The 15,896-nt window shown below is 33.2% G+C and overlaps 2 protein-coding genes across 2 annotated transcripts; one reads left to right on the forward strand and one right to left on the reverse strand.

The window, feature by feature from the left end:
• Positions 1-8,122: 8,122 nt before the first annotated feature.
• On the reverse strand, positions 8,123-9,771 carry LOC129877291 (probable membrane-associated kinase regulator 6). Its single transcript, XM_055952771.1, has one exon. It carries the CDS (start codon positions 9,261-9,263, stop codon positions 8,667-8,669), a length of 597 nt encoding a protein of 198 aa, XP_055808746.1. The 5' UTR covers positions 9,264-9,771; the 3' UTR covers positions 8,123-8,666.
• A 3,340-nt stretch (positions 9,772-13,111) lies between these two features.
• On the forward strand, positions 13,112-15,557 carry LOC129877336 (uncharacterized). Its single transcript, XM_055952831.1, has 3 exons — positions 13,112-13,621; positions 13,738-14,348; positions 15,107-15,557. The coding sequence occupies exons 1-3, from the start codon at positions 13,369-13,371 to the stop codon at positions 15,539-15,541; spliced, it is 1,299 nt and encodes a 432-aa protein (XP_055808806.1). The 5' UTR covers positions 13,112-13,368; the 3' UTR covers positions 15,542-15,557.
• Positions 15,558-15,896: the final 339 nt, after the last annotated feature.

Consider the following 15,896-nt stretch of genomic DNA (forward strand, 5'->3'; position numbering starts at 1 on the left):
TGAAGATGTCGAATCCAAAAACTCAGCAGCTGAACAAGAGTACAACAAATGTGCTGATGTTTCCCTAGCGATCTCGAATGCCTTGAATGATGTGGAAGAGAGTTTTAGAGATTTATCTTCAAGACTTAGCTAATTACAAGCTACGTTTAGACTTAGCTTATTATAAACTTATTTTTTTCTGTTTTTTTAGCATTCTGATTGATTAGTTTTCACTCTTTTAAAAATTCTTTTGATTGCGTTATATTTCACATTTCTTTAAGTATTTCTTTTACATTTTAGCTTCAAGAGTTATTTACTCATATTGATGCATTGACGTAATCGCATTAAGCTTGGACTTTTCCCTAAACATCGTTGTTTATCACCTTGTGTGTTTCGATAGTAGGAGAGATATATCATTGTATGAGAGTACCAAATCCATGGGAGACTTAATTTGTCAAAAACTAAACTTCTTAATCTAAAATATACCCCAAATTCATAGCTCAAGTCCCTCAGGATTGTTCTAAACAAACTTTAAAAATGAATTTCACATGTAGAAAAGCTGACAGTTTCATATTCACATGATTTTATTAAAAATACCCACATATCAACGTAGAGAAACCAAAATAATAATATTTTTGATCCATTGAAAAGAAGATTCATAGAACTACAACATGTACAATAATCATAGCTGATAGCTTTACGGATTTGTATGAATATTTCTTTGAAGTCAACTCAAATTCTGTCTTGATTGACCCTCTCTAATTCATACATTATATATGATAATCTGCAAGAATATTGTGATGCTCAAATAATAGCGTGTCCCATTTCTTTTAAACTTATGAGACTAAACTTAGGATGTAATCAGTTGCAACCAGGATGTACAAATATCCACCGGAGGACTTAGGCAATGGTCCAACAACATTCAAACCCCAAGCTTCAAATGGCCATGAGGCAATAGTTGGGTGCAATACTTTTAGGGGTTGATGTATAAAATTTGCATAAAATTGACAAGCTTTACACCTGCAGACAAAATCCAGACAATCTTTCACCATGTTTTGCCAATAATATCTCATCCCTTTTATGTGAAAATGAAGTTTTGGCCCAGATTGATGCGCTCCACATACTCCAGAATGCTCTTCTTGCATGGATTGAGTAGATTCATCTTCCCCCAAACATCGTAAGAGAACTCCATCAAATGATCACCTTGAAATAAACAAAATGAGGGGCTCACCGTCAGATTTCTGTCCTTCTTCGAAGATTTATTGGCAATATTCCATAACACAAGTAATCAATTATTAGTTGTCACCAATCTTCAATTTCTGCCTCAGAAGTTGTGATAACTTATTGAAATTCTTCTTTATGCTCATTTGGGGGCGGATCTATCCATCCATGGTAAATCACAACTTGCATTTGATCGGGCGATACTAATGCAGAAGCTAAAGCTGCCAACACATCACCTTTTTATTTTTCTTTCTAGAGACGTATTGAATAGTCACCTCTCCAAGACAACCTATCATCTTTTAATCATAATTGCAGTATGGGAGTAACTCAGGCTTCTTTACTTTATAATTACCCAAGACTTGATTGATCATCAACTTAGAATCCTCAAAAATTTGTAATTGCAATTATTTCATATCAACAGTCATTTCAAGTCCAAGTAAAAGTGCTTGATATTCGGTAATATTATTAGAGCAGTGTTGGGTTAGAGTGAAAGAATATGGCATGACTTCTCCATAGGAAGTGACAGACACCACTCCAGCACTAGCTCCTTCAAGATGCGTAGAACCATCAAAATATATTTTCCAAGGTGGTTGAATTTGAATCAGCATTGCGTCTTCGTCAGGTAATTCATTAGATAACCCTCAATTATTTGAAATTGGATGATTGGCTAAGAAATCTGCTAGCACTTATTCTTTTGAGATATATACATAATTTCAAATTGTTGAAATTGGAGGTACCATCTTGCTAATCGATCACTTAAGACAGGCTTGGACATGACAAATTTGATTGTATTTGCTTTAGAGACAAGTCGTACAACATGAGCTTGGAGGTAATACTTCATCTTTTGAATCAAGAATACGAGTTCCATACATAACTTCTCAATAGGTGAATACTCGACCTCATTTTGTGTCATTATCCTACTCAAGTAATACAAGGCATTTTCTTTCTCTTTGTCATTTTCTTGTGCCAGAAGTGCTCCTACTGACCTTTCTTGTGCTGCGATGTATAAAATCAATGATTTTCCAAATATAGGAGCTACAAGTACTGGAGGATTCATCAGATAAGACTTTATATTCTCAAAAGCATTGGTACAAACTTGGTCCCATTCAAAAGGAACATCTTTCTTCATAAGGCGACTGAATGGTTGACATCTCCCAGGTAGATTTGAGATAAACCTCCTAAGGTATGCCAATTTTCCCTTCAAACTTTTTCATTCATGAATATTTTTTGGCTCAGGCATCTTCAAAATAACATCTATCTTGTATTGGTCAATCTCGATCCCTCGTTCTCGAATAATAAAATCAAAAAACTTTCCCAAAGTAACTTTAAAGGCATATTTTAAAGGGTTCATTTTGAGTTGGTATCTCTGAAGTCGTTCGAACACCATTCTCAAATCTTGCAAGTGGTTATCACTCTTTATTGATTTCACCACTAAGTTATCAACATAGCACTCAACATCTTTGTGAAGCATGTCATCAAAAATATTCTGTATGGCTCATTGATAAGTAGCCCCAACATTTTTTAAACTAAAAGACATTATGTTGTAGCAATATATGCCTTTAGGAGTGCAAAATGCAGTAAGTTCTTCATCCCTTGTTGCCATGCGAATTTGATTATATCCATATGAACCATCCATGAAAGAAATTGTCTCATATACATTCGTGGAATCAATCATAAGCTCACGGATTGGAAAAGAAAATTCATCCTTAGGGCATGCATTACTAAAATCTCTAAAGTCAATGCAAACTCGGATTTGGCCATTCTTCTTTCTTACAGGTATAATGATTGAAATTCATGTAGGATATTCGACTTCACGAATAAAACCTGCTTCAATGAGCTTGTTAACTTCAGTTTCTATCAAAGGAACCAGTTCAGGTCTAAAGCGACGTTGAGCTTATTTAACAGGATGAGTGCCTTATTTTACAACAAGATGATGAACTGCAACTCTAGGGTCTAATCCTAGAATTTATTTGTAACTCCAAGCAAATATATTTCTTCTCTTCATCGTCATTCAGTGAATCACTTACATATGTAGGCCTTATATCATCAACAATCCCAAAATTTACTTTCTTTAATGCATCAACAATATTTTTTTTCCTTCCTCGAGTTCAGGTGGCGCATCTTCAACATCCTCATCTTCTTGAGTATCACCATTATTAAAAGATATGTGATGGCATGCATAAATATCAACAAACCCATCCTTAATTTTTGCATATAGTGAAGTACTTTCCTCGTCACAAATTGTGATATGATTTGATGATCCCACACTTTCTTCATCTTCATATTGCTCCTTAGTGTGAATTATGGTATGAGTTCTTGTTCTCAGGATATCTCCAAATGAAACTACAAGTTTTATTTCTCGCCTCATTCTAGAATGAATCAAACTGGGATAATTCTTCGATAAATTATGCTCTTGAGCATGTACCCATTCTTCCATTGTTCTATAATTTCTTTGGCACTTATATTTCTTCTTCATTGGTCCCAACCGATCAAACACTGAAGTTTTTGGAGTTGATTTGATAAGTCGATCAAATGCAAAAATATTAAGAGTCATGTCACTAAGTCGATCAAACACAGAAGGTTTCTTGTTGAATATCATAGGTTCTTCCATATGGGTAATGTAGTTGATGCTCATCCTTTTTATAGAGATTCGAACTGGTGACGGTTCTTTGTAACCCAAGTCTTCGCGCGATTGATTGACAACATACCCTCTCTCTATCATCATCCTTTGATTAGGATTTAGGCCATGATTTGTATTTTCAATAACTTCATTTGAAAGCTTCCCTACTTTAAAAGCTTCATTGGGATTGTACCCTGCTTTCACTAACAACTTATAAGCATTTTGGTTCAAAACCCTTGTTTGTACTCTTTTTAGGAAGTGAAACCATATTTGATTGTCTGACAAATCCTTCTATCATTTTTAAAGGTAATTTGATTGGATCAATTTACTTGATAGGAAATGGCAATTTATTACCCTGCAACTCAGATGATGGGATCTTTACCTTGTTTGCCATTGGGACATAGTGAAAAATAGGAATCACTCTCTTACTTGAAGATGCCTCACTTGTCTTAGGTACTGTGCTTATATCTGAAAGTGCTTTATTCTTTTTAATCTTAACTCCAGCATTATCAGGTGCTACATCAACATTCTTTGTGATATCAGCCTTTTTGATTGATATCGCGTTATCAACTTTGACTTATTTTGAGACATGATTCTTTAAGTAGAATTTTAGATCTACAAAGTGCGCTTCTGTCTCGGTGAAAGGTTCATTATCAAGAACTACCTTCTTTTGAATCCCATCTTTAAAGTATTTAAACCATTGATGGTAGGTGGACGGTACCACTTTTTTCTTATGTATCCATGCATCCATGCGCTCGAACACATATCTCTCATCGTTATATCTAATTTGATAGTGCTAATAGCTCTTTGCTCCTTTTGGTTAAATCCCTGAATCATCAGACGACTTTCCGATAGTTCATTTATCGAGATTCCAAGTTCTTTCACAGTATGAATAGGGAGAATATTGACCCCAGATCCATCATCCACCATGATCTTATTTACTTTATGTCCACGCACAAAACCTACCATATATAAAGAATGATTATGCAACACTTCACCTAACAAAAAATCATCATTAATGAATGTAAACTTCGCATCACAAGTTTCCACTTCTTCAGAGTAAGACTTGATAGGGCCTTCATGTGATGGAAATAATGATGGCGATGAGTCTTCTCCCGTTGTTTCTTCTTTATCAATGTTACAACATGAGGCATTGGTGTCACAATGAGAAATCTTTTTATGGAACCAACTTGGCAAGAATTCCTCTAATGTCATCGGAGAATGTTGCTTTTATCAGTTCATCAAAGAAAAGAGCAATAATGTGTTAACATTTATTAGTTCGAAGTTACCAAATTTAATTATTTTTGATGGTGATGTGGCTAGAACATCGCCACAAACATGTACTTTAACAAAGTTGCAAAAAACTATGGGATCTAGTGAACCAAAAGTGACAGAGACTTGATTTGAACTATCCTTCTCGTCTTTATGCAATATTTTTCCTTCACGGGCCAAGTCTATGATCTTTTCCTTAAAGATAAACATTTTTCAATAAAATGGCCCATTAAAAATGATATTTGCAGTAATTTGGATCATTAGTCCTCCCAATCTTATATGGACTCTTCATTTCAGTTTGCTCAAAGAGTTTTAATGCCAGAAGCTCTTAAAATTGCTGGAACGTCTGAGTCCAAGAATGGATACTCTTTTGCCTACATTTCCTTCAAAGTCAGCTTTCTACCAGCATTATTCTGAAAAGTCGTGGTCTTCACCCTTTGATTCTTGCTTAGATTTGTAGCCACTTTCAAAGGTACAACATTAACATTCATCGACTCCTTATTTTCAAACTTGAGTGCCGATTTCCCCTCTTTATTTACATCTATTTTATCTTTTCCCTTACGAGGCTCATAAATAGGTGGTCCTTCAATTCCGCTTGCGGCACATGCTCAACTCCATATCATGAGCACGCGTGTCTAGTTCCTAAAATAATTTGGTTTTAATACCCTATAGGATATAACGAAGTCCCCAACGCATTCCTTCAATACACATTTCTAGCTAGAAGCTTCACTAAGCCTATCCTTATAATTGAAGCTTGCATTTCTCCATCGGTTGATGAACTTGATGACATGTTCATCTTCCCATTGACATGTATTTGTGAGTTCAACCATGCTCACAGTATGCCTTATGCTATAGAAACGATTGAGAAATTCATGCTCAAGTTGTTCCCAACTATCAATAGAGCTAGTCTCGAGATCCGTATACCAGTCAAAGGCATTTTCTTGTAAGGAGCGCATAAATTATTTAATCAGATAATCTTCATATGTTTCAACATTATTGCAAGTTGCAACAAAATAGATGATTTGTTGCTTTGAATTTCCCTTTCAGTTAAATTATTAAAATTTTGGAGGTTGATAACCTGCAGGCATCTTCAAAACATCAATTCTTGAAGTGTATGGCTTTGCATACGTAAATGATGACTTTGAAGATATGTCATACTTATCTTTGATAGTTCCCATAATAAAGTCTTTCAGTTGATGAATGGGAATTCCTCTGTCAGTGGATACTTGCAGTTCATCACCCACATGTATTTGCTTTGTAACTGAATCTCCCTTTTCTTATACCATGGAACATTTTCCAGGTGCATGACTTGAGTCCCCCTCCATAACATTTTCAACTTTGTCCTTCAACTTGACAATTCGATTATCTTGATTTTGCACATATTTTGTTAGACCTTCAATTGCCTTTGTCTAACTCACTAGTTGTTCTTCAACAATTGAGGCGTTAGTCATTATCGCTTGGATGGCCGTTATGGATGATGGAGTAAAGCACGGATTTTCCCTCAAACTGAAATTTGTTTGGAACAAGTTACGTGGAGTGACTGGGGAAGATCTAGTGATCAAGACATCATCTTCATCTTGAATAGTGCAGTTTCTTGTGTTAAAAAGACTAAGTCAAGCCAATGTCTTTTCAACAATATCAGCTATATTCTCTTCTTCTTCCAATTCATTCGGAAAGAATCTTGCCCCGTTTGAAGATGGAAGATCAAGAATAGGAACGGATGCGGACGACACTTGAAGTGCTTGTTGTCCTAGCAAGTTTGCGTTGTTCCTAGTGATGGGTCCAAACATCCTATAATAGCATCCAATATGTTCTCCACCTCAGAGGAAAACTTGGAATCAGTAGCCTTAGCAACAATAGTCCTGGAGTCAAACTTCTTAGATGCCATCTAAGTATTTTTGATGATCGATGTAAAGAGATGAGAGGTAGAGAAAGTCCCACCGGACGTTGTTTATAAATACATCTTATTCTTTCCTTTGTATACCCAAAATTAGTCTCTCTCAAATCATTTTTTAGCTAGAAAACCAAAACTCCAAATATGAAACAGAAGAAAATCAAAACTCTAATGAACTTAACTTGTTATGGTCCCATCTTTTTTTGATACCAAATAGGAAGCAGTGTGAGTTACTAATTTCTTCTTTCTTAAATTTTCTACATCTTAATAACTATTTGACTTAAAAATTTGCTTAAGGATACATGTATTTTTTGTTTTAGTGACTTAAATGGTAATTCAAGAAATTGGAAACAAGAAATTTATTCAACTTCAAACCAAATGCATGTTTTAAATTATAGTAATAAAGTTTTACTATAGACAAGTATAGATGACCATAATATGTGACAAGTTATTGGTATTTTATGTGTTTTCCGATGTGTATACATGTATCGGTGCCTATTTTTGTTTTTGTTTTCGTTTTCTTTTTCTTTATGAGAGTGGGAGGAGCTAGCTAGGGCCTAGGGATGGACATATGATGCATAAGGGCAGTGTTGTGACACATGAGGCATTGCACTTGTGATTCAAAAAAAATTGGCGTCCACAAAAGTGTTGTGAATTTATCCTTTTTAGTTCACATTGAAGTGTGAAATCATCTCCAATTCTACTAACAACAATAATAATATATTCAGTGTAGTTCCACAAAGTGAAGTTTGAGGAGAATAGAGTGTACGCAGACCTGACTTCTACTTCTAAGATAGAGTAGTTGTTTCTAATAGATCATCGGTTCAAGATAAAAACAATCTATAAAAAGAAGTAATGGAAATAATGAAAATAACGGACTAGTAATAAAATAATATATAGTAGCAGAATAATACTTACTATAACAAAACAATACAATAATCAAATTACACAAAACAACATATAATAACGTAAATTGAAAAACAAGAAACAAGAGTAATACTACGACTACTAGAATGGATAAAAAGCCAATATACTCCTACCTAATACCTTTCTACCCTAATACATGCCATTCACACCTTCTTATCTAAGGTCCAATACTTTCACTAACACAAAACATTATATTTACTGCTTACAATGGCACAACCATCCCAAACAAGTACAAAAAGAAAAAATGAGACAATGTGAGGGGCCTTAGGGTCCTATCCAACTTTAACCTCACCATAATTTTTTATTTTTTTCAAGAATCATTCCAAAGAGTAGATCCTCTCTGAAATCTCAAACACTCTTCATTTTGCCATCTTTCCAAGAATTTGTTCTCTCTAGAATATCTGGATCCCCAACCCCAAGCACTAATAATATGGTAATAGAGGCTTCAAAATGGTATAAAAAAGAAAAGTAATTAGAAATTTTTATCCTAAAAGAAGATATGCTAGTAAATAGTAAGTTCTCCTCCCTATGACTTTTTTCACCTTGGATTGTACAAAATATCAAAATATGATTTAAATCTTCATATACACAATTGGAGAAAAATATGAAAGAAAAAGTACATGCGAAAGCATTATATATAAATATGGAGGGGCAGTGATAGCCCTTTAACCGCGGGTTCATCTGAACTCATAACTTTCCACTAATGTGTATATATATATATATGTTGCACTTTATGGCTTGGATTTTGAGAAATCAATCACAAAGATCATTTAACATACCAAATGATCTCTTACAATGCAGAATGGCCTCATAAATTGTGTTCTCCATATCTATACAATGAGATGGAGTTGCCTTTGGTGAATTTCTACTATCAATTTCCAAAACTTTTCTTTCAAAGTCATCAACTTTAGAACCTTTTCTTGAATTGCCTAAACTCTTGCAAAACAACCAAAGGAATTTTAACCTCTTGACCAAGATTTTGCTACATGATTTCCTCTGTTTTCCTCTGTTTTTAGCAGAAAAGGATGTGAGAGGAGTTGAAGAAATTGAACTAGTGTCAAAGTTACAAATTGTTTCTTGAAAAGATCCAATCTTTGATGTGTCAAGATATAAGGGCATAATATGTCCATCTGAAAATATTTCATCAGCATGAACAAGAGAGAAAACGGGATTAATATCAAAGTTGAAATTTTGGGATTCTAATTCCAAGAATCTCTTTGAATAAGTCAAGAATGTTGTAGCTTCATTGTGATCATCAAGAATGGTGGATTTAAGAGAAGAAGGATTTTCATTCAACAACCAACTATATGAAAAGCTCTCACTAGCAAGATACTTAAGGGAGTTTTCCATATTGATCAATTTGTGTAATTGGGAGATTTGAAGAAATGAGAAAAGAAATGTGATTATTTATAGTGAGCAAAGGAAAGGGGCACACACTCCTTGGATTAATAATTTTCACTGACGTCAATTTAATGGATGGATTTTTCAGAAATGACAAGTTTGTCAAGTAACACATATCATCGAGAATAAAATGAGAGAAAGTTGCTTGAGATAGTGTGGTCATATATTTTAAGTCAATTATGAGATGCTTCAATGTATAAATGTTAAGTAGTAAGAAAGGATTAAATAGACCTAAAACCACCTGGAAAGAAATTGTCTCAAAAGAGCTACCATCTCTGAAATCCAAGCAATTTTGCAAAATATAGGACATAATAGAAGAAATAGATCTATATAGACAATACTTATCAGTTGAAAATATTTTTGTCATGTTAGCATTTTTAGTTTTCGTCCTATAATTTTGAAGAGTTGTTTAGCCTTTTAGATATTTATATGTAGTAAAAAACTTCTAGTAATTTTTCATTTTATTTTGCATAATATATTAGCATGAGATAAGTTTAATAAGAGTAACAAAATTCGTATAGCAGTTCGACTTATTTTAGATTGTGTAATTACAAGTTTCTACATCAAATGAGGAATCCTTTAGGGTCGTTTGGTTGATTTTATTAGTATCTCTTATAAAATACTAGAAAGTTTAATTGTTCGATTATAAGATAATTATGTTATAACTCATGCACCGTTTGAGTGGGCAAATAAAAAAAAAATCTCTACTAGTATTTACATTTAACAAGTATGTGTTATTTTATGTGGAGAGAATACGAAGTGAAAGTATGAATTAAACTATTTAAAAATTTTTTAAAAATAAGTAATTAAAATTAAAAAGTTATTTTAATTACGCATAGTTAAAATCCTTTTATTATTACTGACTGCATGGATTATCCCTTCGTTATATATAATTCCACCAGCATTGTAAACCAAATGGACCATGCTCCATGCTTCAGACAGTGACATTCTTTGCCTTTCAACCTTGTTAATAGAAGAAAATAATTGTTCTTGTCTTAATTGCAAGAACTTGTTCAAACAACCGTCAAATAACAATAACATATTCAGTGTAATTCTATAAGTGAGATTCAGAAAGGGCGGTGTCAGGTGTGTACGCAATCTTAGAGAGATTGTTTTCGAAAGACTCTCGGCTCAAGTAAAGTCCAGAATGCAGCCAAATATTTTCTAATATACCACAAAATAATGAATTGTGACAGATAAATATGTTTGTTAAGAGAAAAAAAGGAGAGGAATGATTATTACACAAATCCTATAGTGTTAAGAGCTAATTACATTATATCCCTATTCTTTTTTAAATTACAAAAATCTCTTAACTTTGGTGGAATGAGGATACATCCCAAAGGTCTTGATGCACCACGTAAAGTGATGTATTCGACCGATACATCTCATAAAGTGGTGTATCCGAGAATATGAGAATGTAGGAATTTTTGACAGTTGTGCATCATATTTAGATTTTTTTCATGTAAACTTTACCTAAATCCCATAATGGAAAAGTTTAATTACTATACATCCCACATTGTATCAAAATTACCCGATATCCCCTTTTTTTCAACTTTTCTGATACATTAGATTTGTATCTGATACATCAATTATCCAATCAGTAATTAATGAAGATCATCTATTTATGGATATTATCTTAATATAAGGGATGATTGGTATCAAATCAATTAGTGATCTAATTAATGGGATTAATTTGGCCCAAAAAAGAACGGTTGTGCAGTTGAAGATTTAAGCCAAAAAAAAAAGAGCATAAAAACAAACCAATTTCGTTTCCATTTTTTTTCCAGTTTGGGTTATGTATCTGATAGATCAGTTATGTATATGATACATCAATTGTTAAAAAAAACAATTGTTATGTCCATGAAGATTCAAGCCAAAAAACACAGCGTCGTCTCGAATGGAAAAAACAGAGCATCAATTCATACCGAAGTTGATTTCATTTATTTTTCAACTTTTGCTGATACATAGGTTATGTATCTGATACATAACTTTAGCTATATAATAGTTAATGCACATCAGCTATTTATGGATAAAAGATTGGCTCTTTATATCAATTACTGATCTATTAAAGAAGGCGACAGTTATGTAGATGAATTTTGAAGTCAAAAGTCAGAGCATCGAGTACAAGAAAAACAACAGAGCATCAATTCAAAGCAAACTTCGCGTTTCATCAATTAATCGATATGAATATCCCGATACTACTGAGACATTCTGGAGTTTGGCAATCCGATATTACTTATGAAAAATACAAAAGTGATGGAATCGTTGTCGGTGACAATGTATCTTACTCAAATTTAAAAGCAGCAATCGCTGCTGAATTGAGTGTGGATGAATCAGAGAAAGAAATTGAAATCCGATACATAGTTGAAGGTAACTCGTCGCCAATATATATTCGTAATGATATGGGTGTTAATCTTTACGTAGAGTTGAAGAAGAAAGAGACTGGTTTCGTGAATTATCCCCTTTGCATATCAAGCTTTGATATAAAAAGATGTGAGATAAAATCATTCGACAGTACATCTGGAGCAATCGTTTGTGCCGAATCAAATGCGAATGAGTTCCATAATTTTGGTTTAGAAGAATCTGGTAAAGTTGCAAGTTGTTATATAGCAGAATCGGAGTTGACGAACTACATAGATGATACAAATGGTGCGGAAGTGAAGGAGAATCAATTCTATAAGGATAAAGCAACTCTAGTTGATGTAATGGCCAAATACAAAATCAATAATGAATTTAATTTCAAGGTTAAAAGATCCGACAGTAAAAGGTATGCGCATATTCTGCATTTGAAAATTTTGATGTTGTTTAGTATCCAACATTATGTATCAGATACATATTACTGTGTGTATCTGATACATTCTTAAAGTAAAATGATTTTTCATGTCATGATACATCAAAACTACATTTCTGCATCTGGAAATTTTGATGTTGGATAGTATCCAACAGTATGTATCAGATACATATTACTGTGTGTATCTGATACATTCTTAAAGTAAAATGATTTTTCATGTCATGATACATCAAAACTACATTTCTGCATCTGGAAATTTTGATATTGGATAGTATCCAACAGTATGTATCAGATACATATTACTGTGTGTATCTGATACATTCTTAAAGTAAAATGATTTTTCATGTCATGATACATCAAAACTACATTTCTGCATCTGGAAATTTTGATGTTGGATAGTATCCAACAGTATGTATCAGATATATATTACTGTGTGTATCTGATACATTCTTAAAGTAAAATAATTTTTCATGTCATGATACATCAAAACTCCATTTCTGCATCTGGAAATTTTGATGTTGGATAGTATCCAACAGTATGTATCAGATACATATTACTGTGTGTATCTGATACATTCTTAAAGTAAAATAATTTTTCATGTCATGATACATCAAAACTCCATTTCTGCATTTGGAAATTTTGATGTTGGATAGTATCCAACAGTATGTATCAGATACATATTACTGTATGTATCTGATACATTCTTAAAATAAAATAATTTTTCATGTCATGATACATCAAAACTACATTCCTGTAACTCAGTTAAAAAATGATAATAATGCTGTCAGTATGTATCAGGTTCATAATACTCTATGTATCAGATGTTTTTTTAACAATACATACAAAGAAGCATGTATCAAGTACATGGGTTGACACACTTCCTATCAGTATGTCACTGTATTTGTTCATATTATAAATGAAAAAATATTGATATGATACATGTTATTTTTTTAATACAAATGCAGTTATGTGATAGTATGCCTTTCAGAAGGATGTTGTTGGAGAATGAAAGCTTCATGTTGGAAAAAAACGGATATATTCAAAGTTAGATATTTCAATAGTGAACATTCATGTGCACTGAGAGATAGGATTTTCAACAAAGTTCATGCTACAAAGGCTTTTGTTAGTGCATTCACAGCCCCTAAATTGGTTAATCATAAGAGAATTGTCACCCCTAATGATATACGAGAGGATATTAAATCAGCGTATGGAATTGATATTACCTATCAACAGGCATGGCGTTCAAAAGAGCATGCTTTGCAGATGTTAAGGGGAAAACCTGCTGATGGATATAGACAGCTGCCTGTATATATACATATTCTAAAAACCGTATATCCAAATTCGTACATAAGTATGCACAAGTCATCAACTGATGAATTCATGTATTTGTTCATAGCGTTAAGGCCCTTGATGAGGGGGTTTCAGTTTTGTCGACCAGTAGTTGTTGTTGACGGTGCACATCTTGATGGACCTTATAAAGGGACGTTTGTATCAGCTAGCACACTTGATGGGGCAGGTATTACTTTCTTATACTGTGTCTTATTGAATAATAGTGTGTCATCTCATTTTTCACGTTTGTTGTGATTCTGATGAATTCTAATAACTATTGTATCGCTATTATTGATTTATTAGGTTGCATATTGCCGTTGGCGTATGGTATTGTTGATACGGAAAATGATTCATCATGGACGTGGTTTTTTCAGAATTTCAAGAATGCATTTGGAGAGAGGGACAATATGTGTGTTGTATCAGATAGGAACGAAAGCATAATCAAGAGTGTAAGCATGGTATTTCCCAATGTTCCTCATTTTGCATGCATATGGCATATATGGAAAAATGTGTGTACTAAATACAGAAGGAGCAAAGCTGTACTAAGTGACATCTTCTATTCAATGGCCAAGGCATACCGAAAAGATGAAGTCGATAAATTAATGGCCAAAGTTGAAAGAATCGATCAACGGGTGGCACAATATTTAAAAAATGCAGGATACGAAAAGTGGTCAAGGGTTCATGCCACTGTCAACAGGGGTAGAATGATGACTTCTAACATCGCAGAATGTATCAATGGATGTCTTGTTGAAGCACGAGAGCTGCCTATAATTGACTTTTTGGAGCAAACGAGAATGTTATTTGGTTCTTGGAACTGCAAAAATAGAGAAATAGCATCTTATACAAAACATACTTTGGGTAGAAAATTCGAAGATATCCTAGTTTCAAACACGATCAAGTGTTCGAGAATGAAGGTACACGATACATACTTTCTGACGCATATATACTGATACATCAGTGTAGATACATGATAGATACTTTCTGATACATACTTTCTGATACATATATATTGATACATCCGTTCTAATACATCATTTCTGTAATTGAATCATACTTTATGATACATATATGTGTTATTTATTTCTTGGTGGCTGATGATTCATCAGTTATGTATAACATGTGCTAATTAAATAATGAAACTTCAATTATGATACATAAGTTCTATATTTGATACATAAGTTCTGATACATATATGTAAAGATTATTTTCCTTCAGGCTGATGATTAATCAGTTATGCATAAATTGTTCTAAATATATACTGATACATCAGTGTAGATACATTATTAGTGTAGATGATACATAAGTACTATTAGATATATGTGAAGTTTATTTATATCAGTTTGTTGCTTCGTCATTCAAGTAAAGCCTGTGTTCATTATACACTGATATATCAATTCAGATACATCAAAATGTGTAGTTGATACATAAGTACTGACACATATAAACATAACATGTTTAAAATACATACTGATACATCAGTTCTGATACATCATTTCTGTAATTGATACGTACTTTCTGATACATATATGTGAAATTTATTTCTTGCTGATTGTTGATTCACCTGATATGTATATCCTGTGATAATTATTACCCTTTAACATCAGTTCTGATACATAGTTGTGTATGTGAGGAAGCAATACTGATACATAAATTTGAAATATAATTCCTGCAGGTTGTTGCTTCATCAGAGTATCTTTATTCTGTTTACGAATTAGGTATAAGATACATTGTGTGTCTAGAGAGAAAAACATGCACTTGTGGTAGATTTCAACTAGACGAGATACCATGTCCACATGCAATTGCAGTGTTGAAGAGCAAGAACATTACTGACCTGCACCCATATTGTTCTGATTACTACAAACCAGAGGCGTTGGCAAATACTTATGAATTACCAATGGTTCCAATGCCAGATAAGAAAGACTGGACTGCTCCGAAGGAAATTTTGGAAGAAATTGTCTTGCCGCCAATATACAAAAGGATGCCAGGAAGACCAAAGAAAGGGAGAAAAAAGTTTGCTAATGAGAAAATAACAAGTAGCACAAATTCTTGTGGACGTTGTGGCCACGAAGGCCACAACAGAAAGACTTGTAATTTCATTCCTAAATAGATATGATGTTTGTGGTATCTCGGTGTACATTCTAATTGAATCATAAAATAACATCTATTATTATATTTTATATTTGAATTTGACACGTGACATAAATATAAAAATCTTTTAGTGACAATTTATTTATGTATCAAGATTATAACATTTTATTGCTACAATTTTTTTAAAATAAAATACAGGACTTCCATCGGTTCGCCATGACTTGGATTAATGACAAATCTCACATGGTTTATTTTTTGGATCGTTATTTTCCCAAACATAAACATTCTTGTCTTTTCGACAACCATAATTACACAAAAGTTGTTGGTGATACATAAGATCCTATTTGATATAGGTTGTAGATTATCATATGCAG

This window comes from Solanum dulcamara, chromosome 12 (genome assembly GCF_947179165.1).
Source record: "Solanum dulcamara chromosome 12, daSolDulc1.2, whole genome shotgun sequence".
Classification (NCBI taxonomy): domain Eukaryota; kingdom Viridiplantae; phylum Streptophyta; class Magnoliopsida; order Solanales; family Solanaceae; genus Solanum; species Solanum dulcamara.